Source organism: Pseudonaja textilis, chromosome 8 (genome assembly GCF_049901715.1).
Source record: "Pseudonaja textilis isolate UNSWEBS1 chromosome 8, rPseTex1.2, whole genome shotgun sequence".
Lineage (NCBI taxonomy): Eukaryota > Metazoa > Chordata > Lepidosauria > Squamata > Elapidae > Pseudonaja > Pseudonaja textilis.
The window spans coordinates 31,575,573-31,598,628 of NC_141997.1; the positions used below are offsets into that span (position 1 = coordinate 31,575,573).

Genomic DNA, 23,056 nt, shown 5'->3' on the forward strand with positions numbered 1-23,056 from the left:
GAACTCTGGGAACAGTCTCCCTGGGATCCTCTGCTTCACTGCTGCCAGACTCCGAAGGCAGCACCCCACTCTCAGATGGTCCTGGCCCCATCCCTGCTTCGAATGCAGGACCCTAGTCCAAGTATTTGCCAGACTCCCTGATTGGTTCCCTTTCATCCTCACCATCCGATACCTTTGCTGTCTGCACCGGTGAACCACAACAACTACCTGTAATAACAGTGAGATTAAAACAAACAAGCAATAAATCAACATTTGCAGGGGCTTCTATCCCTTCCTTCGCATTAGCCTTCTCCGCTCCACCAATTTTAATGCTGATAATGGTTTTCAAAATGCATATCCTGCCATCCCAGTTGGAATTTGTTCATGCCCCTGAGTAAATCACATCCTCCGGTTTGGGATTCCCTGTTCTTGGAGCTCAAGGGTAAATATATATCCGTTCCCTCCTCCCATTTTCTGTGAGATAGGTTGGGCTAAGGGAGTGAATTGCCTCAAGTCATTTATGTATGTAATAGATTTCTATCTCTGCCCATCATGAAACAACTCTGGGTTGCTTAAACAACAATATAACTATAAAAACAGTAAGAATTGTATTAAAAAGAATAAACCTTAAAAACCCTGGTACTATGGTGATGCAGTGGTTAGAAAGCAGTACTGCAGGTTAATTCTGTTGACTGACAGCGGTTCGATTCTTACCAGCTCAAAGTTGACTCAGTCTTCCATCCTTTCGAGGTGGGTAAAATGAGGACCCAGATTGTTGGGGGCAAGAGGCTGACTCTGTAAACTGCATAGAGACGTTTGCAGCGAAGCACTGTGAAGCAATATATGCTGTAAGTTTAAGTGCTATTTCTATTGCTCCCTGAATTGATCTCCCAGGATGTCCCAACCACTCCCCACAGCCTCTATCCCAGTGCCTGGGTAAAGAGCCAGGGTTTTAATGGCCTTCTGGAAAGCTAAGAGGATGAAGGCCTGCCTGGTTGCCATGGAGACGGTTTTCCATAAGGCAGGAGCAGCCATGGAAAAGGAGTGATGTGGTGGCTAGAGGTGGAGCTCTCGCCTCCCAATCAGGAGGCTGTGAGTTCGATCCTAGGTAGAGGCAGTTATTTCTCTCTCTGGGCACGATAAGAATATATTTACTAAATATAACTCTGCGTTGGCAAAAGGAAGGGCATCCGGCCAGTAAATACTCAGCTCCTTTCAGTTGCCCAGATTCCACCCCATAAGGGATCCTGGGCTCATTAAAAGATGATGATGACAAGCAGCCATGGAAAAGGCATGCTTGCTAGGTCCCATTAGATGGCACTGTTTTAATTAAGGGACCTGCAGCATGGCCATTTTATATGACTTAGTGAGAGGGGCAGGGTCTCAGGAAGAGGTGGTCCTGGGTAGCATGGGCTTTAAAAGTTATAACCAGCACCTTGAATTGCAACAAAAAGGAAACTTCAAGCCAGAGGTACTCAGTCAATAGGGGCTTTACACAGGAAAACCAAAAGGTTCCCAATACTATGTATACTGTGGCATTCTGGACCAGTTGTAATTTTTGGATAGTCTTCAAGGGCAACCCCATGTGGAGTGCACTAAAATAATCCAAACAGGAAGTTCCTGTGCGTCCATAGCTGAGACAGAGTTGAACCTGGCTGCTTAGGGCATTGTGGAGTCGATAAAGCAGTATATGCTATTTTTGTTTTGATGTTCTCGCTGATGCTGAATGGATTTTTTTTAAAATAATGTGGGCTTTATTGTTATTTAGCTTTTCTAAACCTTTTAGATGTGCTTGGTTGAAGTTGCTTAAAAAGTGCTTGCAATGCATTATGTGTTTTATCAAAATTATTAAAATTTTTATTTCAGAAAGGAAATTTCAGTGGTTCTTAAGAGTTCTTTCCTTCGGGGAATGAACTTGGCATCCTTCTTCATTGCCAGCAAAATCACCGTGTTTATGACATTCATGACCTACGTGCTGCTGGGCAATCTGATTTCAGCGAGTCGAGTGTTTGTGGCCGTCACTCTCTACGGTGCAGTGAGGCTGACAGTCACACTCTTCTTCCCGATGGCCATTGAGAAAGTCTCTGAAGCACTGGTCAGCATTAGACGAATCAAGGTATTATCCAAAGGGGACATTCCATTGAATTTAGTTTCAGCATTAGAGATAATTAACAAGTTGTTTCCTCATGCTTTTCCTTTCAGGCAGCTCCTGTGTCTTTAATAGCTAGGGAAAGAGAATGCATAAATATTTGCCTTACGTAATTCCCTAGGGCAATTCTTAATTGTTGTGGATGATTATTTATGGTGCTTTTTATTGGTTAAGGATGTTTAACTGACTGAGTATAAATGATTTTCAAGGTAATGGGAATGATTATGGATAAAGAATAAAGGTGTAGTTTTATCAGATAATTTGAAATACATGGAAAAATACAGAAAAAACCCTATAGAATAATGTGGAATAATACAGAATAAAAAATACAGAATAGTACTGCAAGACTTTTTTTAGACACCCTTGATCAATAAACAGCAAATAGATTCTATTGCTAAGTCTCCTTCACTTTCATTATTTGGATCTGTAATGAAATTTAGGAACAATTCCACTAAATATCTTGACACAGACATTGTAGTCAGGCATTAGGAAGATGCTAAATAATGATGATAGCCTTTGTTCAACCCAGGAACTGCACATTTTGCACCTCTGCAAAATTAACAAGAGAACCAGATCTTCGTCAAAGGAAGTTGGAAAATCAATGCCAGGGCTACCAGAGGAAGAGAAGGTCTTGCATTTGAGAATTTCATTGTATCAGGCATTATAAGGCCATTATAATACTCTGAACTTTAATGGCTTAGAATAGAAGTTGTAGAATAGAAGAATTGAGTTCTTATAGTTCCACCCCTTGCCTGAACAGGAGACCCTAGATCATTCTAGATAAATGGCTGTCCAATGTCTTCTTGAAAACCTCCATTGATGGAGCACCCACACCTTCTCTTGGCAAGCCGTTTCATTGATTAATTGATCCACTGTCTCTAACAAACTTCCACCCATTCCTTCTTTCCTAATAGTGAGAACAATTAACCAGTGGAAGGGGTTGCCTTCAGAAGTTGTGGTGTTCCATCAATAGAGGTTTTTAGGAAGTGATTGGACAGCCATTTGTCCAGAATAGTATAGGATCTCCACCTTCTGCAGGGGGTTAGACTAGAAGACCTTCAAAGTCCCTTCCAACTCTGTCATTCTCTTATATATTATAGTGCAGTTCTTTAAATCTTATTTTTGGTGTGCACAGTTGAGGATGGGATGAAGTTGGTAGGATTCAGTGCCTATGTTTGCAGAAGACTGTGTGAAGTGAAACTGTTGAGGTAATTCCCCTTTAGGAGAATAAGCGCATACAGGGAGACGTATTTGAGAGAAGTGTTGGAATAATACACACACAGCACACAGATACACTGTACAGTAAATGTAGGTTTTTTACTTCCAGAAATGTTTAAGCAAAGTTCAAAATAGGCAGTCCAAAGTCATTCACAGTTAAATCAGTCAGTGTTCATTTCAGGGATAATTCCAATATCAAAGTCCAGAATCAAAAACAGTTCAGTATCAGACTTACATCAAATCCAGAAATAGCAGTCAATTAGGAAAAATAGAGACTCACACTCTCTTCTGAGATTAAGACTAAGAAAACCCAGGTTTCTGGCTCCATCTTATGGCCGATTGAGAAACCACAACCAATTACCAATTTTGCATTTTCTTAAAGATACAGTTTTAAAATGTTTATCTTGGTTTATATATTGTCCAACCAAAATACCTGTTAGGTGACTTACATTCCTAACAGAAACCAGAACTGCTACTTAGATATATGAAGACACAGAATAAAGTTAGAAAACCACCTTTTGTTCCTATTGATACCAGATTTTCATTTGCTATACATGAAGTATTGTAAACTATAAACTAAATTATTAGTTAATCATTTATTTATTAATAATAAAATTATAAATCTAGATCACTGTGTATTTATTTAAAAAGAAAGATTGACTTGGTCAGAAAATTATTCAAGCCCTTTTGTAAAATGGACTCAATTTGCCTATGGATACGCTCTTTGAATATATTGAAAGCCTTTGATTATGTGAATGTATTTCAGCAAAAAATAAACGAGTCTTTTCTGTTTTGTTGTTTATACAATCTTCTTTTTTTTCTTTCCATTGATGCAGAACTTTCTAATCCTTGATGAAATTTCTCAGTTTGGGCCACAACTCAAAAGTAACAGTGAAAATCCTTTCCTTAACGTACACGATTTGACTTGCACCTGGGACAAGGTAAATCACCTTTATTCTGAATGGCAATACAGAATCGGTTCACTTTTGCAGCCCAAGTAGAGGATACAAAATTTGGAGATAGAGATGGCTATCCTCTGGACAAGCAACAGATGTTTTCCCTCTCAGGTTGTTGTTAAACTAAAAGTGCTTTTCTTCTCATTTCCAAATGAAACACATTCAGTAATGGAATGAAGAATGTTGCTTTCAGTAAGCAATATGATTTGGTGGCATCAGGTAAGACCTCTGTTTGAAATCTTTACTGCAAACTGACAAGCTGGCTTTTCATAAACCATTTGTTCAGATCATTTCCACCACTTCTTATGCTGATGCCCATATTGAAATTCATAATGCTATCCTACTCTGTTAGATACAGACTAATGGAGTTAGATAGGACCTTGTAAGTCATCTAGTCCAGTGGTTGCCAACTAGGGGGCTGCGGTACACTGGTGGTCCGTGAGAAAATTTGGGTGGGCTGCAGAGAAATCTCCCCCCAAAGCAATTAATCCAGGCTGTACCCTGGATTATGGCCCGCCCACTCACTGGCCCCCACCCTTCGGCCGAGCGCAAACCTGCAAAAGCAGCACAGCCCTCGCCGGCCAGGATGAGGTAATGGCGCTGTTGCAGCAAGAGGGGGCTGGTGGCACAGGCGGGCTGAAGCGGCGATGGAGATGGCCAGAAGGTGCAGGAGCGCCATGCTACTTGCATTTGCGTGGCACTCCCGCACCTTCCAGTTGTCTCTCCCAGTATGGGCTCTTCGTCAATGGCCACGGGCTGTAGGGACAGCCCAGGACAGGAAAAGTACTGACTGCTGGTGGTGAGAGTGGGTAAGTCTGCTCTCACCATCCAGTTCAGAGGTCTGGAATGGGGCCTTGGCGTCAGTTTCCTCATCCCTCTTGGTGCTCTGCTACCTGCCCCTGGCCTTCGCTGCCCATGGAAAGCACAGGAAAAGCAAGCAGAAACATACCTCTCGCTGGGGCGGAAGAGCTGAGATCAAGGAAAGCACAGGCAAGAGAAGATAGAAGCTGCCACCTTTGAAAAGCGCCATTTTCTGTTGCCTGTGCCTTCCGATCTCCACTCTTTCCCCCCCAGTGAGGGCTATGTTTCTGCTTGCTTTCTTTTCCTGTGGGCGGGGGCAGCAGAAACGTCAGGGCTGCTCTCCCCACTTAGCAATCTAGGCCTGGAGGAACGCGAAGAATTGCGGGCGAGCGCTGGAGAAAGGCATGTCGGAAATGCCAACACACTTTTCCAGCACGTTCTCCTCTGTCCCGAAGTAGGATTTGAGTGGGAGCCAAGGTGCCGGGGGAAGGGAAGGAGAAGCCCATCTGGCTTTCCTTTGGCATCCAATTTTTTTTTTTTGAGCAAGTCCACCACATATGGTATTCCGTTTCCTTTTTCTGACAACCATGTTCCAGATTGTACAATTTATATGTAAGTTACATTGCAGTTGGCTGAAAGTGGAATGTTTCTGTTGAAGTCAGTGCAAGGTCAAAGTGAGGGAAAACCTTGATTGTATAACCAGAAAGTTTAAGTCCTTAGAAGCACTAAAAAGGAATAAAAATGAGCTATTTCCGCCACCTTGTGGAGATTAAAGCATAATGTTTAAGAAGGCCAATGGTGGAACAGTATTTTAGGATTAGAAACAATGTGTTATGTTTAATACCAGCCTTAACTGGAATCTTGATTATTGCTTTAAATCCAATCAAGTTTAATGTTTAGTAACATTGAAGGTACCTGTATCAAATAAAAGAGGATGAGAAAGTTAATATAATGGCAATAGAATGGCAATTGTTTCTTATTTCTGAACATGAATAACATTTTCTCATGCTGATTTCTTGGTGCTTATGTTACTTTATGGCCTGATTAATATTGATATTATTTCTATTTTTTGGGGGGGGCATTCTTGTTTACAAGAGAATTAGGTATGAATTAAGTATAAATAGGAAAAAAGCCTATTAATTTTATAAACAACTATCAGTTTCATATCTATAAGGAATGTATATGCTATTTTGCATTTTTAATCACAGGTAATATTTCACAGATAATTCTTTGGATCTTGATAGATGGGAGTAATTAAACCTTATACTGAGGGAAAAAGTAATACCCTTAAATAGATTATTTTCTAAAATGTTATGAATTTTGTGTGGAATTCCTATAAAGGTAGTCACCAGGAGCCAAGAATGACTGAAGGCATAAAACAATGAATAGAGTCAATTAATATATTTTTGGTTAGTTTTCTTCAGTTTTATTTTTTTCATAAACATGTATATTGCTTCGTTTATTTGTATTCAGTTAATGAAAGCAAATAAATAAATGCATAAATGATATGGTGAAACCATATTAATTTCCTCCCAAATGAATAGAACATGGAAATGACAACACTTCAAGACATTTCATTTACTGTCAAACCAGGGGAATTGCTCACCGTGATTGGCCCCGTGGGAGCAGGAAAGGCAAGTCTCCATTTTTTTTATTGTTACTTTGTCCCTTGGGTGTTCATTCTGAAGCATTTGAAAACAGAGATTTTGTCCACTCTGGGTTTCAATCTGTTGAGATGCAAGCTTGTATGTGAGTATGATGGGGTAACACTGGGCTTTGTCAGAACTGACCAATACTGACCTTCCCATTATCAGGTAATATGGGTGTGTGTGGTTAAGGCTTGTTTGTCTTATCCATCTTGCTAAAAAGTAATATGGGTCAGAGGGGTGTATCCAGGATGGCTTATGGAAGTCAAAATCCATGGGCTCACCTAGTGAGGTAAGATTGCAACTTGGAACGAAGGAAAATAAATTGTAAAGAACATAAATTAGTGAAAGAAATAGGAGAAGGTAAAACAGTCTATCTATGCCTGTGCAACGAATAGAAAAGGAAAGAACGCGACTGAAATTGAGCTGAGTTAAGGAATGAATTCAGAAGAATAGATATGATTTAAGCATCAATCTATTCACGAATCCGCAACAAACAGATATGAATCTTCATTCAGACTTTTGACAAGCATGACCAAAGACACTCTTTCCTCTTTTTCTTTGTTCCTATCTGGATTGTTTTCTCTGTCACTCTTGTTTCTTGTTGTTTTGTTGGTTTTTTTTCTTTTTAAACGTTTAAATGCCCCCCCCCCCCGTGCCCCTGTTTTGGCTGGCAGGGTGCTGCAGGAGGCTGTCTGTCCTGTCTCCTCTCTCCCCAGCGGAGGACAACTACAATGCTGATCTAGCCCTCCAAGAAATTCAGTTTGACACCACTGGTTTAGCTGATCAGATGCAAATAAAACAATTAGCCAACTCCAATTAGGTCCACATAGAAATTAGTATTAGCTACGATTAATCCCACACTGTAGCCATTGAAGATATGGACAGAAAAAACACAACAGTCCATAATATGACAGAACAAGAAAACCAAGGGAATCTTTAGTGCTGATTCTACAAATAAATTCTGCTAATGTGTACAAAGAATGGAAAGTCTTAGGTGTGTTGTGCACCTCAGTATTTATAATTATACTTGTTTTTCTTCCTATGCTTCTAGTCTTCACTCTTGAGTGCTGTCCTGGGCGAGCTGTCTATAATCAGAGGTTTTATGGATGTTCAAGGAAAAATAGCTTATGTTTCTCAGCAACCCTGGGTGTTTTCTGGCACAGTAAGAAATAACATACTCTTTGGAAAGGATTATCAAAAGGAAAAATATGAGAAGGTTTTAAGAGTCTGTGCTCTTAAAAAAGTAAGTTCTACATCTTTAGATACATTTTGAACATCTTGTTTTTCATTTTTTGACAGTGAAAATTGGCAAAGTGTTATGCATGGAAAATTACAGGGTCCTCATGGAAGCCTTATTGCCTTTGGATTCCCAAAAACCAGCCCAACATCCAAAATAAAACAATGTTTAAGAATTGATGAAATGCCAGTGAAATATAGGACGGCATGCATTGTGCAAAATAGCTCCATGTTTAAATGTAATTTAAGTTGGCTGGATCCATAAATAATTAAGCAGACAGAGATTTTTTGGGATAAGGCCTCACTTAATTTTAAACAAGGGGTCAGAGGCTGAAAAGAAAACATCATGAAATTTGACTTGATTTAATTTAATTTTAATTAAATTTAATGAAATGTAATGATTCATATATGTGTTTACTAGATTTTTCCCTATTGCCGTATTAAAATTTTCAATTCAGTGATAATTTTGTGGGTTGTATACCCTGCTGTAATACTTCAAGATTTATCTATTTCCCATTTAAAAGGCATAAAATAACTCCTAGGAGGAAATAATTCAGGGTAGAACATCATTCACATTCCCTACTTGTGAGAATGGAGACAGAAATTGCAATGCCATTGTATTTCAGAGAATGTCCTTCAGAACATTTCAACTTCATCTTTGATTTGGCAGGTGTGATCTAGGACTTTAAAATAGATTGCCAAGAGACAGATAATTTTGTTTGGCAACTTGATAAATATTGTACACCAAATCCAGGACATGGTATTTGATGATGCCACTGTCAGGCTGAAGATGGATGAAAAGCAGACACCTGGAAACCTTTTGCAAAACACATTTTCTAAAAATGCAGTTGGTCTCTTTTTTTTATAATCTTGTATGGCATTATGAAAACTGCTTATCATTCCCTAAAATCCATATTTAATTTGTAGTGGTTTATAAATTGTATAAACACACTTCTTTGGCGAGTGAAAATCTTACAAAGCAATTCTGATTAATAAGTTCTCCTTTTGAACAGAATGTATGCATATTAATAATATTTACGATGGTTCTCAGATCATTAAAATGACAAATGCAAACATTTTTATTTAAATAATTCTCTGTTTTTGATAGGATATTGAGCAGCTGGAAGATGGAGACTTAACAATAGTTGGAGACAGAGGAGCTACTTTGAGCGGTGGACAAAAAGCCAGGATTAATCTTGCTAGGTAAAATGGACTTGAATTTTATGAGATCCATCTTGAATCTGTAGATATCAATGCATTTGGTGAAACTAAAATCGAAATAATGTACATTTCATGGTCATCTGTAAAAAATTAAAATTGCATCAATTAGTGATAACAAACTGCTGACAGAAATCAAACTGTTGAAATCAAAGTCCTAAGAGCAAACAATACTACGTTTTACAGGTAGTCCTCAATTTACAACAGTTCATTTAGTGACCATTCAAAGTTACACCGGCACTGAAAAAAGTGACATTTTTTCACAGTTACAACCTTTGCAGCATCCCCATGATCTTGTGATCAAAATTCAGGTGCCTGGCAACTGGTTCATACTTATGACTATTGCTGTGTCCCAAGATCATGTTTGTAACCTTTTGACAAGCAAAATCAGTGGGGAGGCCTGATTCATTTAACAACTGGTTTACTAATTTATTAACAGTAGTGGTTCACTTAACAACTGTGACAAGAAATATCATAAAATAGGGCAAAACTCATTTAACAAATGTCTCACTTAACAACCGAAATTTTGGGCTCATTTGTGATTGTAAGTTGAGGACTACCTGTTCTGATTTAGACATTCTCAAAAGGAGACATTTTAGCATAATTTTATCACTTTATGGTAACTAGTATGGAGTTCCATTCTCCCTTATTCTCCACAAAATAAAAATACTATGATGGGTTTTGTGAAAGATATGGTCTTCAAGGTGAAAGAGATGATCTTTCAGGTGATCAGATCAGAGGTGGTATAGGGCAGGTTCTGACCAGTTCTGGAGAACCGGTAGTGGAAATTTTGAGTAGTTCAGAGAACCGGCAAATACCACCTCTGACTGGCTCCACTCCTATCTATTCTCTGCCTCCTGAGTCCCAGCTGATCGGCTGGGTCTTCTTTTGTTGCCCTGCACAGGAGAACAGAGCTGGAAAGCAGGTTAGTGGGATGGGGAGGGAATGGGGATTTTGCAGTAACCTTCCCCTGCCACGCCCACCAAGCCACACCCACAGAATCGGTAGTAATTTTTTTGAATCCCACCACTGGATCAGATATTGAATGTTTATAGGACTTTGAAAAATATATGTGGGGGATTATGGACTTCCGGTTTGAGCTTCTTCAGCGACAGACCAAAACCTTGTCTCTGCGAGGCTTCGATCCGTGCTCGCCACTGGAGTGCTCCGAGCCAGCTGGTTTCAGGGCTAAGCCACCCCGTAGAGGTGGTGAAGAAGGGGGAGACTGCTTACAGGGTTGAGGAGATCCGCATCTCTCCTCCCCAGCTGGCTATTACTCCCTTTCCCGAAAGCGGTTGTAGCGGTGGTCAGAAATGGCCACTACAAAGAAGAACTTGACCAGAAAAGAATGTGCAGGAGGAAGATAAGAAGAGAAAGTTTTGGTTGAGCAGGTCAAACAGCAAAAGCAACAAATAAGGTACCCTGGAATTGAAACTATTAAAAAACAACAATAACATTGTTCCCTAAGAAGATTTTTAAGCTGCGAAGGAGAGAGAAAAGGGAAAAGATTTGGTCCCCCCCACCCCTTTTCCTATACTGACAGCTAAGAGACTTAAGCAAGAAATTGGAAAAAAAATCCACTTTGACATTAATAGGCATTTAATGCTGAAAATAAAAAGTCAAAGGGATAATAAAGATTTCTGGATAATCAAAAGCTTTTGAAAACAGGAAAGGAGACAAAAAGAATAAAAGGGCAGGATCTGGAAGGGAGGAGACTTGGAATTAAAGGAGACCTGGAATTAAAAAGAATTTACAGCAAAATCTCAAGATTCCAAAAGATATATTTTAACTGAAATAACGCAACAAAAACCCCAGGAAGAGAAAGTCAAAAAAGAAATAGGAAGATATAACTCGGGACTATCTGGATTACTTGATGATTTCTGGATTTTTGGTTATTGTATTTGAATGACTAAAATCAACCGGGTGGTTGTTTAAAACTGTTTAAAATGGCTCCACTTTTAGAAGAACTGAAAGTGGAACTTAAAAAGTACAAAGAAGATGCACAAGAAGGGAGAGGTTCTTTTGGCTTCGTATTTCAGTTTTTAGAAATGGAGATTTGGAATTATGAGAAACAACAAGAAATGCCTGCAGAACAAGAAGATTGTGACAAAGAAGAAGCCATCTTCCACTCTATGGCTCTATCCCGCCTTTCACTGTATGGATGAGGCCTTTCTGCTCAAAAATGCACACTTGTTTCAGAAGCAACTTAATTGTTCCTTACTTGTCTGTTTTTTAGAGCTGTGTACCAGGATGCCGACATCTATCTGTTGGATGATCCATTAAGTGCAGTGGATGCAGAAGTGAGCAGGCATTTATTTGAAAAGTATGTAACTCCCCAGTGCACTTTTAAACATTTACATTTCTCTTCCGCGGTTTTCCTTTCTTAAACTGTACATGGAAACAAGGTTAACTTGAAACATTTAAAGACCCTCAGTGGGTTTTGTGGCCTGGTGAATATATTATTGCTCCTATCTTATTCTAACGATAGAAAATCAGAATCATTTATGTAAACATTTCAAACAAATTGGGAGAAGGGGACTCATTATTTCTGTCCTGAGAACAGCTGACATGATAATAAAGGGATGTTTTTGTTGAATAATAATATTTTTGAGTTAAGAGTTATATTTCTCAATTAAAGAGAACAATCCTACATTTATTTGGAACTGCTGCTGAACTCAGTAAAATCTTATCCAATGCTACCTGCATTATCCTTTATTGATTAATTCTTTGATTAAATGGTGTATGGTCTCCTGCTTGAGGTTGGACTAAAAGACCTCCAAGGTCCCTTCTTACTCTGTTATTCTGAGTCTTAAAAGATATACAGATGGTCCTCAACTTGCAACAGTTCATTTAATGACCACTTGGAGTTACGACAACCCTGAAAAATGTGACTTATAAACATTTTTTACAATTGTGACCTTTGCAGCATCCCCATGATGATGATGTGGTTAAAATTCAGATGCTTGAACAAGTGGTTCATATTTATGACCTCTGCTGTGTCCCACGGTCATGTTGACCCCTTTTGCGACTTTCTGATGAGCAAAGGAACCAAATTCATTTAACAACCGGCACTTATGACCTGCAGCGATTCACTTAATGACTATGGCAAGCAAGGGTGTAATATGAGACAAAATTTATTTAACAAATGTCTTGCTTAACAACATAAATTTGGGGTTGAACTGTGGTCAAAAATTGAGGACTACCTGACTCAAACGATTTCAATTTATTTGGACAGATTAAATAACGAGGCATTGTTTTTCATACCATGACCTCAGGCAGACTCTGATTTGTTGCTCTTCAAAATTAATTTATATATTTATTCAAGTTATGTGCTGCCCATCTCACCTGGATTAATTATCCTGAGGAACATCCATTTATTTGATTTTCTATCTTCCTGTATACCACATAAATTAGACCAACCTTTATGTTCTGAATATGATTTAGCATAAAAGAATATATTTCAGTATAAATACGTGTTTGGAATTACCTTTTTTTCTCAGATAATTGCTATTATATTTTATGTATAAGAATCTGGAATGGTTTTTTTTGTTTTTTGTTTTACTACTGATCTAGTTTTCCAGATATCAAAGCCTAACAAACAGTACGTATGATGGCATAAGCAAGCTACAGGTGCTTCTCGACTTACGACCACAACTGAGTCTAAGATTTGGCTTGCTAAGTGAGAACATTTGCTAAGTGAGCCTTGCCCCATTTTATGACCGTTCTAGCTACGTTTGTTAAGTGAATCATTGCAGTTGTTAAATCAGTAACATGATTCTTCAGTGAATCTGGCTTCCTCATTGACTTTGCCTGTCAGAAGGTCAGAAAAGGGGAATCACATGATCAGATAACTGTTGTAAGTCGAGGACTCTCTGTATTTAACAAGTTAATTCATTTTTTTTTAACTTTTCTATGGATGTGTGGGCTACATCATCCTGGAGATTACTGCTCGATTTAGGCCTCGATTTACAAAAGTTCATTTAGTGACCATTCAAAGTTACAACGGCATTGAAAAGAGCGACATGACTGTTTTTCACACTTACAACCATTGAAACCTCCCTACGGATGATTGGCAACTGGCTCATATTTGTGACAGTCACAGCATCCTGGGATCACCTTTTGTGACCTTCTGACAAGCAAAGTCAATGGGATAGTCAGATTCACTTAACAATCATGTTACTAACTTAACAACTGCAGTGATTCAGTTAACAACGGTGATAAGAAAAGATGTAAAATGGGACATAGCCCGCTTAACAAATGTTTCACTTAACAACAGAAATTTTGGGCTCAGAATTGTGGTCGCAAGTGGAGGACTACCTGTATATACGCTTATTAATAAAAGTAAACCAGAGGCAAAATGAAAGTTCTCTGTGCAGCATAAACTTAAAATTAAACTTAACTTTTTCAGTCTAGTGATGTCAAACTATTGCTGGCCTAAGCTTAAAAATGAATTAATTTTATTCTAGTACTGTACTCAGTGGCTAAGACGCTGAGCTTGTCAATCAGGAAGGTCGGCAGTTTGGCGGTTTGAATCCCTAGTGCCGTGTAATGGAGTGAGCTCCCATTACTTGTCCCAACTTCTGTCAACCTAGCAGTTCGAAAGCATGTAAAAATGCAACTAGAAAAATAGAGACCACTTTGGTGGGAAGGTAACAAGGCTCCATGCGTCTTCGGTGTTTTGTCATGCCGGCCACATGACCACAGAGATGTCTTCAGACAGCACTGGCTCTTCGGCTTTGTAACAGAGATGTGCACCGCCCCCGAGAGCTGTAATAGGTACAGTATGAGGAAGGATGGATTTGACTACTGCAGTACTTGCCTTTTCAATTTGTCATGGCAATTAAATAGTCTCTGTTTCCAGAATTCATTTCTCTGTGGGCAACTTACCTTTTATTTATCCTATGCCAAAATAACAATAATACTTAGACTTATATACCACTTTGCAGTGCTTTACAGCCCTCTCTAATCAGTTTGCAGAGTCAACCTCTTGTCCCCAACAATCTGGGTCCTCATTTTACCCACCTCAGAATGATGGATGGCTGAGCCAACCTTGAGCCAGTGAGACTCGAACTGCCAAATTGCAGGCAGCCAGCAGTCAGCAGAAGTAGCCTGCAGTACTGCACTTTAACCACTGTGCCACTGTAGCTCAAAATAAGCAAAATAAACAATGACAGATATTATTTATCATATTATTTAATTTTAAAAGGCTTTTGAAAGGCTTTAAGGCTACACTCATATATTATGAATATTCGTAGCTTGTAATTTCAGCTGATGCAACTTTCTTTGTTTTTGCTCTATTTGCAATCTAAACGATACAGTGAAACTGAGATGGGGGGCAAACAAATTTAATAATATGTACTGTAAAATAAAAATAAAGGACACAGGTCCAGTTTAGCTACAAGCACTAATTAATTGTCTTTTTTTGATGTTATTATAGTTCATTATAGAGGAAAACTAGGTGAACATTTGCCAAAAACAGTTATGGGGCAGAAGAGGCTGCTTAACTCTTTCTTTGCCCATTGATTTGATTATGTTCCAGGGTTTTTTTCCCCTTTGCCATTTAAAAAATAATATTTTTATTAAAATATTTTAATACATCCAAAGGGAGAAAACTGTAACAAAGTATGTCAAAGAAAAAAAAAGGAGTGAGGAAAAACAGAAAAGACATAAATATAATTCTAATCAAACTACTCTCCAATTTAATCGTATTTCCCTTCTACAATTTATTCTTCCTAATCACAAATCACAAAATCATTTACCTTCTCGTGCAAAATGTCCATAAGTTTAATTAACCTTTCTCTAATCAAAGAAGTCAATTTGTCCATCTCCACAAGTTCTATCAATTTCACCAACTATTTCTTCATGGGGTAGGTAATGTCAAATCTTTCCATTTTTGTGCGTATAATAGTTTCACTGCAGTTATTATAGTTTGAAATAATCCTCCACAGCTCTTTTCTAACTGTTTATCCATCAATCCTAAAACAGAAGTTGTGCCTTCAATTGCATATTAATCTTTAAAATCCTCTGTTTCAAATTACTCTGGTTGCGAATGCTTCCGTTCGCAACTAATTCGGGTTAGCGACCAAAATTTCTTAACCTCTGGTCGAGACCAAACACAGTCGTGGTGATTTGCTGTTCCATGCTGATTTCCCCTTCTGTGCCACACCATTTTTTTTATGTGCATGCACTTCTGGTGAGGACCAAATCGTGTGACGCTTGAATTCTCGGAACAGATTATGGTCCACTGTATATATTTGAATCCAAAATTTTTGCCCTATTTATTTATCCTACTTAGGGACTGCCCATCTCGCTCACAGAACAAGTTTTTAATGTGTCCGTCGAGCATGCCAAATGGTCCCTTCATGTTGTTCATATTTCCAGCATATATCCGAGGTGCTGGACAGTATATCAATTCTGGACAATTTCTCTGATGTCATATACCAACAATACACAATTTTCCATCCGCCATTTTTATATCAGTTTTCCTGTACTGTACTCTGACAGAAGAAGTCAATTCAGAATTCAGCAGTTTATGGGGCAAAATATGCAGGTTAAGGAGAGAAATGAAAGTTATAGAGGAATTGTCCAAGGAAGGAAAGTGATTCTTAACCTTTTCTGCATCACGGACCCTCTTTAGATACCTTTTGTGGCCATAGACCATGGCCATGGACCCCACCAAGACTTAATCCAAGATTTAAATCATAATATTTCTTCAGGCCTTTATGGAACCCATGTGATGATATCAAACATCCCCAGCGTCCATGAACCACAGGTTGAGAACCACTGCCCTACAGTATTATTGACTATTTCTGTTGGCTCTAGTGGCCAATAGAAATGAGAAGGTACAGTAGACTGTGAGCCCAGAAGAGGCTCTCCCAACATAATCTTGCCATATAGTTTTTGTTCTAATGTCTCCTCTCTCTACCTGAACAAGATTTGTGTGGATGTCTTTTGTAGGAATAATATAAATTGCAGTTCTGTGGTCATTCCATACTTGGAGATATAGGGTTGATAAATTAATCTTTTTTACATAGGATTTAAGATTATAATCGAGAAGATGTGTATGCTATGAATTAACAGTTGCAACAATAGTTGTTCAGTGACATGATTCAGAGTACTTTGTGAGAAGTGGTTATTTTTTAATTAGATTTCTGCTGTTGAAATCATCCAATTCTGGAACATAATCATGGTTAGATGATTTAGGTAAAATTATATTATCTTGAGAATAATCCCAAACTTCTGGTTTTACTGTCTCTTGGTCTCTTTCACCATAAACTGTGTTTATTATTAAATTTTATATCTCCAACTATTGTTGGATCACATCAAGGAGGACATGCACCGCATGGATATCACCCCCAAAGAAGCTCTGGATTGAGTCAAATGGAGGTGTCTTTGCTGATAAGCAGACCCTGCTGTGTGGGAATAAGAAGAAGATTCCAAACTATTGTAGCTTCAAGACCATTTACAATAAAAATGCATTCTATCAGTGCCAGAGAAAGGGAGCAATTATGAAATTAATTATTTATATTTAGCACTTTGTAAACTGAGTTATATCATTTGCATAACATGTTACGGTTGCTGGATTTAGGGTCACATTCTTGATTTTTTTTCCAGAAGCAAGTAGGTAATGATTGAAGAGAAACCTTCATGCATAAATGTCCCCATGCTTAGTCTTTGTTATAATGGATACGATACCTTATTGTGCCATACTTGCGACTTTCTTATTTTTAAAATACCCGTTATCTTCTAACATTGAAAAACCAGGCTTTAATTCGGTATGTAGAGTGTGTGTGTTCATTTTTCAGGGATTAATGTGACATTTTTATTATTTTATTACACTTTGAAGCAAGTTTTTATAGCAAATTTAATTTAATGCCTGTAAATATCCAGCTATTAATTTGTATTCAGGGTCTAAGTGCTGCCTTGTGCTAAGAGATACCAAACTTAGCTTTGAATATCTCAGAGTGACACCATCAATCATATATTTCAATTTGAGTCAGATTTAGGCCATAAGAATTCTCTACTATGAACTAGTATGCAGATGTAGCTTTTCAGGCAAATTGGTACAGTTAAACTCTCTCATGGACATCAGACTTAATATAAGTTTGTATACATTTGGTATATATTCATTAGTTATATACTTATTGTATAAGTTTCCATTGCAAATGTACATTGGAGTATAAGTAAATACTGCTGAAATCTAAAAAAATTAAGATGGAATATTAGAGCTGTGAGACCACTACAGTTGTGACAATGTGAATGAAACACTTCTCTTCAAAGAAATTAAGCAATTATGTCCTATGGAAGGCTTGTGGGATTACTTCAGGAAACAGAGCTTCAGACTTATGCATGACTTCAAGAGAACATTCTAGACAGATCTGGTGCCTGGGGCTTGTACTCATCCATTCTTCTTTTCTGTGGTTTAAGGAACATCCCATAAACTGTCCAGTAAAGTGCTTTACTAAAATTATATCAATGATTTAGAACAAGGGTGTCAAACTCAAGGCCTGGGGGCCAGATCCAGCCGACAGGTGCTTAGATCTGGCCCACAGGGCCACTCTGGAAATAGCAAAGACCTGCAGTGTTTCTGCCAGTGAAAACGGAGCTCGTGAGGGCTGCGTGTGCCCCTGCAGCTCCATTTTTGCTGGCAGAGGATTGCAGGAGGCTGTCTCAGCCAAAAATGGAGCTCAGGAGCCTGTTTTCACTGGCGCAGTACTCAGACTGTTGCAGCCCCCCCCCGCCCCCCACTGAGACAAGTGATGTCAGGCTGGCCATGCCCATCCTGGCCACTCCCACCCCAGCCCCCAAGATCAAACCGGATGCAGCCCTCAATCGAGTTTGACACCCCTGATTTAGAACATAGGACCCTCCTTCTTTCAATTTCTTCTCCTGTTCAGCATTGTAATGATTGTCCTAGACTGGAATTTTTCTTCTGCTCAGATATTATTTGATGCTATCTTTACATTCCATTTATAGTTTCAAATTAGATACTGATGAATAGTGCTGTTTAGTTCTTTCCTAATTATGGTATAAAGAGGAGCCTTTACAAATTATTTTTAAAGCAACTTGCTCTACTGTTTTTAAGAAGTCAGCATTTCATTTAGTTTCATTTCTTTTGCAGGTGTATTTGTCAGACTTTGCATAAAAAATTGTGCATTTTAGTGACTCACCAGTTGCAATATTTACGAGCTGCAAGCCAGATCTTAATTTTAAAAGAGGTTGGTGAAAATAAAAATAATCTTTGGGGTGGTTGGCAGTGTTTCAGTTTGCTTTCTGTACTCTTAATATTTAAAGTTGAAGAATTACAAATAAGCAGAATAGCATTGTCAACCTTGCGATGTTACAAGTAATGTGTCTGCATGGCGTACAAAATTATACATTTATTTTACAGAACTAAATAAATTAAAATGCCATTTTTGAATGACCAGTCAGGACTTTTTAAACCCCTAGCTAAAAATTAAAAGAAGATAGTGTAAAATATATCTGTCAAAGATGTTCAGCCACAGTTTTCAAATTAGTTAATTCAGTATTCTTGGGGCTTCAGTTCCCCATTGATCCTTTTGCATGTATGTCATACATACAATAACGTGCCCTTGTTTAGAGTAGAAAAAGAGCAGGAACTGTGTTTCAAGTGGACTTTGATTTTTGAGTCTCAAGAGCTACATTTCAAAAGGAGACAGAGCTTCAAAGAATTGACCAAGTGAATCTAGACTGAATTAGAACCAGCAGGATGTCCTCTTCAGAGGCAGAGCTGGAGTGAGATCTGAACTTCCTACTTGCTAGCATGGGAAAAATATGGTCTTTATTTTACAGCTGCAAATATAAAATTTCAAAGCTGAAATTTGTAAGCATGTAAGACATTTAATACTGAACTCTTTTCAGTTTCAGGGAAATAGATGTAGGCACCTTGAATCTAGACTGTTTATGTTCCATGCCTGTTGTTTGCTCTTTTATCCAAAATTAAATGAATTGCAAATAAAACTGCAAATAAAGTCAATAAAGATTGAAAAGACATAATCTAATATCTCCACTGTTCCTCTGTTCTAAGGTCACTAATAAATAAAATATTGTTATGTTGCTTTGCAGTGTGCCATTTATATTAAAACCTGTGAAAGAAATAAAGTAAATAAATTAACTAAGAAGCATATCCTGTTTGCTATAATTATCTTAGAATAAATGCCATTTAACACATTTTAATTGTTCCATATGTCCTTATACAAACCAGATATAAGAAAGGATATTGTGTATTTCTAATTTACTTACAAGACTTGTAATAATAACCTTTTTATAATTTTATAAAGAAATAATTTTTGCTAAATCAAAACTTGGACATCTTTCCAAAGAAATAGCTAATTATTCATCTGTTACCAATATCTAATAACTATCAACTTTGCTACCATTAACACATGCCCTGTTGACACTTTATTTTTCAGTGAGGTGTTCTGATCTATACATAATTTAGTAATTAATGAGGACAATATTATAACTATGGAATTTCCTTAAAAAAGTCATCCTAAAATTGGGCTATCACATATACCTTGTTGACCCATGACTTTTACCACCTTTCCAACATATGAAATTTACTTCTATTATACAATTGTTTATCGTGTGATATCCCTTCTATAATGGGGAGACCCATTGAAAAAAATGCACTCTAGACTTATGTGATTAGGATGGCATGAAGCTTTCAGATAGATCAGTTTCCAAAATGATATAATTCTCAAGTCACCCATAAAATTTACAATCGAAAGCTAACATTTAAAAACCTAGTTTTTAATAAAATAGAGTTTATTATCAATAAAATAAAATAAAATTAGATTATTGCATAAGCAAATATTTTAGTTTGGAGAAGTCTTCAAAATCTTCCGTGGCAGGCTTCTTGCCTGCCTTTATTTTTCTCCCTAAATTAATATATTGCACAGATGAACAAATGTTGAATGTACATAGGGCTATCTTTATGGAGAAAATGGAAAAGAATGAATAACAAAGTTACTGATGGCCCCGTTTCACATCATTTACTGTATTTTAGATCACAAACTCAGTCTGAAGTAACCCGTTAACTAGATTCACCCATAATGAATCCTAGCTTCAGTTCTGGCTTACTGAACATAAAGACATTCTCCTTTAAAATAAAATTAAAACTAGATTGCTATATTTCTCTCCAACTATTATTCAGAAAAAGATTGTGGAGAAGAAATTTATCAGTTGGGAGGATTAACAAGTAGGATAGTAACCTTCTAGCATTTTCCAACTGACTTGTATTATATGTCTTCTGGGATTAGAGGAAAAAAGCCAGGAAATAAATAGTAACTAATAGGACACCTATTTCTATTGCAACCTTAATGAGAATAATTCAATCAGTTGCTTTGGGCATCAAGATAAACCCTTGCTTATTAAAAGAGAACCCTCCTTTTCTTCTTTCTGCTTAAAGCATAGTCAGAGTGCTGAAAGTTTTATTTTTTGTTTTATTTATGTAATTGTCAGTTATAGTTGCATCTAGTCTCTAAAATGTGATCAATTTTAACTATGATTTGTTGAAATATTTGCTTCAAAACCATGGTTATGAAATATATAGCTAAGATGTTCTAGAATTAAGATGATACAAACAACTCGGATGTACAACGTCCAGCCAAAAAGGGTTGGTCTCAAAAGAGCTAAGCAAAAGCTGTAGACTAGAGTGGGAAGTTGAAGAAATGTTCTGGAAGAAAGCAACAGTTGACCACTTCTATTAAGTTATTGTTAAGGAAACAATAAGGGGGTATGGTTGCTTAATCAAAACCAGAAGGGTACATTTCCATCTCCTCATCAGTTTTCTGGAGAAGGAGAAAAATATCAAGGGAATATATGCATTATTGCTGTATTTTTCATTCCTAGCATGAGAAATCATGTTTTTAATTTTCAGCCTGGACTTTTACTTAGACAATTACTCACTTAATTGAGAGAACCAGTATTGTGTAGTAGTTAGTTAGTAGATTTCTGGCACCAGAGATCTCCAGGTTCGGTTTCCTCTTAACTACAGAAGCTGCTTGGGTGAGCCACTCTCTCTTAGCCCTACCTGGTTGACAGAAATATTCCTACGTGGGAAAATAAAGGGGAGAGAACAGTATGTACTTCATCTTAAGCTTCTGGATGAAAGACAGGATATAACTTTAACAAAAAAATTTTTTTGAAGAAATAAATGATAATTCATTACAATCAGAGGAACTCAGGGAAATATAATACACTGATGACTTAATTAAATGTTAAGAAATGATACTTTTGGTATGAAATGTCTAAGGTACTCTGTTATTGATTATTATTAATAAAATGTTTGGATCCACATTTTAACATCCATCCACTAAAGGGTGGACAGGTGGCTAGAATAGAGGTGTAACTGATGAAATCTCATTGTCAGCAAGAGGGATAAGTATGGTTTATTCATTCATCTCTCTGTAGATCCCACACTTCCTTGAAATGTATCTTAATCATTTCAGACAGGTTGCTGGGAAGCATAAATGGTCGCAGAGGAAGGAGGACATTTACTAAAAGATTCTTCCTTCTTTTTGTGGAAGTGGAGCCTGGATTGCAGCTGACAGTTATCCCCCCAAAAAATTACTAGTATAGTTGGCTATTTTAGAACCATTCTGCACATTATAGTCTCTATGCATTTTCTTTCTAGGGTAAGGAGGTAGGGAAAGGTACTTTCTCAGATTTCCTTAAGTCTGGAGTAGATTTTGCTTCCCTTTTGAAAAAAGATGAGGATGATGATCTACCATCATCTCCAGGAACACCCAGCCACCAGCTGACTAGGATTCGTACATTTTCTCAATCTTCCTTGTGGTCGATAGAGTCTTCGGTTCAGTCACAGAAAGATGGAACTACTGGATCACCAGCTGTGAGTAAATGACACAAGTATAAAACAATCTGAAAATTGTTTTTATTTGTAGGATAAGAAACTGTTTCTTGTGTATGTCAAAATGTGCAAGTTTAAGTATCATATTCCATGGTCTTGTGAAACATTTTTCCATTGGCATAAACATTTTTGCTGTGGAGTATGATACTTAAACTTGCACATTTTGGCATGAATAGCAAAGAACACTTGTACTCTAAGAGTATACATTTAATTTCAGGCATTTAATTGCTTTATATTAAAGATTGAGAAGAATGAATGGAAAGTAGGAAAGAGTTGTCCTTTCTTTTTATAGTAAGCAGAACATCTTCTGAACTATATTAAATTTAATATTCTGGCACATATTTTTAATATGCAAATATGCATGAATAATATACAATTTGTACATATTTGCAGTGTGCTATGCAAATATGCATAAATTTTGTAATATGGTATTTTGTTAATCTAATCAAAATAATAATAAAAAATGTAAGAATTTAAATTATGTAATTAATAGCCCACATCAAATGTTCATCTTTTAAATTAACCTAGATGCATTATTTCCTCAATTGGGGAAGGTGACTAAAGAATTAGAAAATCTGTTTTAGTAACATATTTTTTGTTAACAAAGCCCTTTTCCTTAATTTTCATTTTTGTTGCATTGTAGACGGGACCACTCCTAACCTCACTGCCAGAAGAAAGTCGATCTGAAGGAAAAATTGGCTTTACCATTTATAAGAAGTACTTTTCTGCTGGTGCAAATTATTTTGTAATTTTTATACTTTTAGTTCTCAATATTTTGGCACAGGTAAGCTTTTTTAGGGATCCAAAAGGAAAATGTTAGTGATAATAGTTGTTAATAGTTTAGCATGTACACTTTCCTATTCTGTATGTATGAAGTGAAGTAGCAAAATTTTAATGCATAAAAGAGATATTTTTCTCTTTGAAATAAAGTGGTCAGATTGCAAGTGAGTTTGAGATT

General features: G+C 37.3%; 1 protein-coding gene across 3 annotated transcripts in view; it reads left to right on the forward strand.

Moving 5' to 3' along the window:
* The window catches only part of ABCC4 (ATP binding cassette subfamily C member 4 (PEL blood group)), a 203,934-nt gene that overhangs the window by 49,427 nt on the left and 131,451 nt on the right, over positions 1-23,056 (forward strand). For 2 of the 3 annotated variants that reach the window (XM_026708386.2, XM_087937964.1), the window contains exons 8-16: positions 1,846-2,095; positions 4,183-4,287; positions 6,648-6,737; positions 7,804-7,995; positions 9,097-9,191; positions 11,443-11,529; positions 18,328-18,424; positions 21,865-22,080; positions 22,742-22,882. In XM_026708386.2, the coding sequence (XP_026564171.1) occupies positions 1,846-2,095; positions 4,183-4,287; positions 6,648-6,737; positions 7,804-7,995; positions 9,097-9,191; positions 11,443-11,529; positions 18,328-18,424; positions 21,865-22,080; positions 22,742-22,882 (1,273 nt within the window). The remainder of the gene's footprint in view (positions 1-1,845; positions 2,096-4,182; positions 4,288-6,647; positions 6,738-7,803; positions 7,996-9,096; positions 9,192-11,442; positions 11,530-18,327; positions 18,425-21,864; positions 22,081-22,741; positions 22,883-23,056) is intronic. The other variant, XM_087937963.1, reaches the window with a different exon arrangement.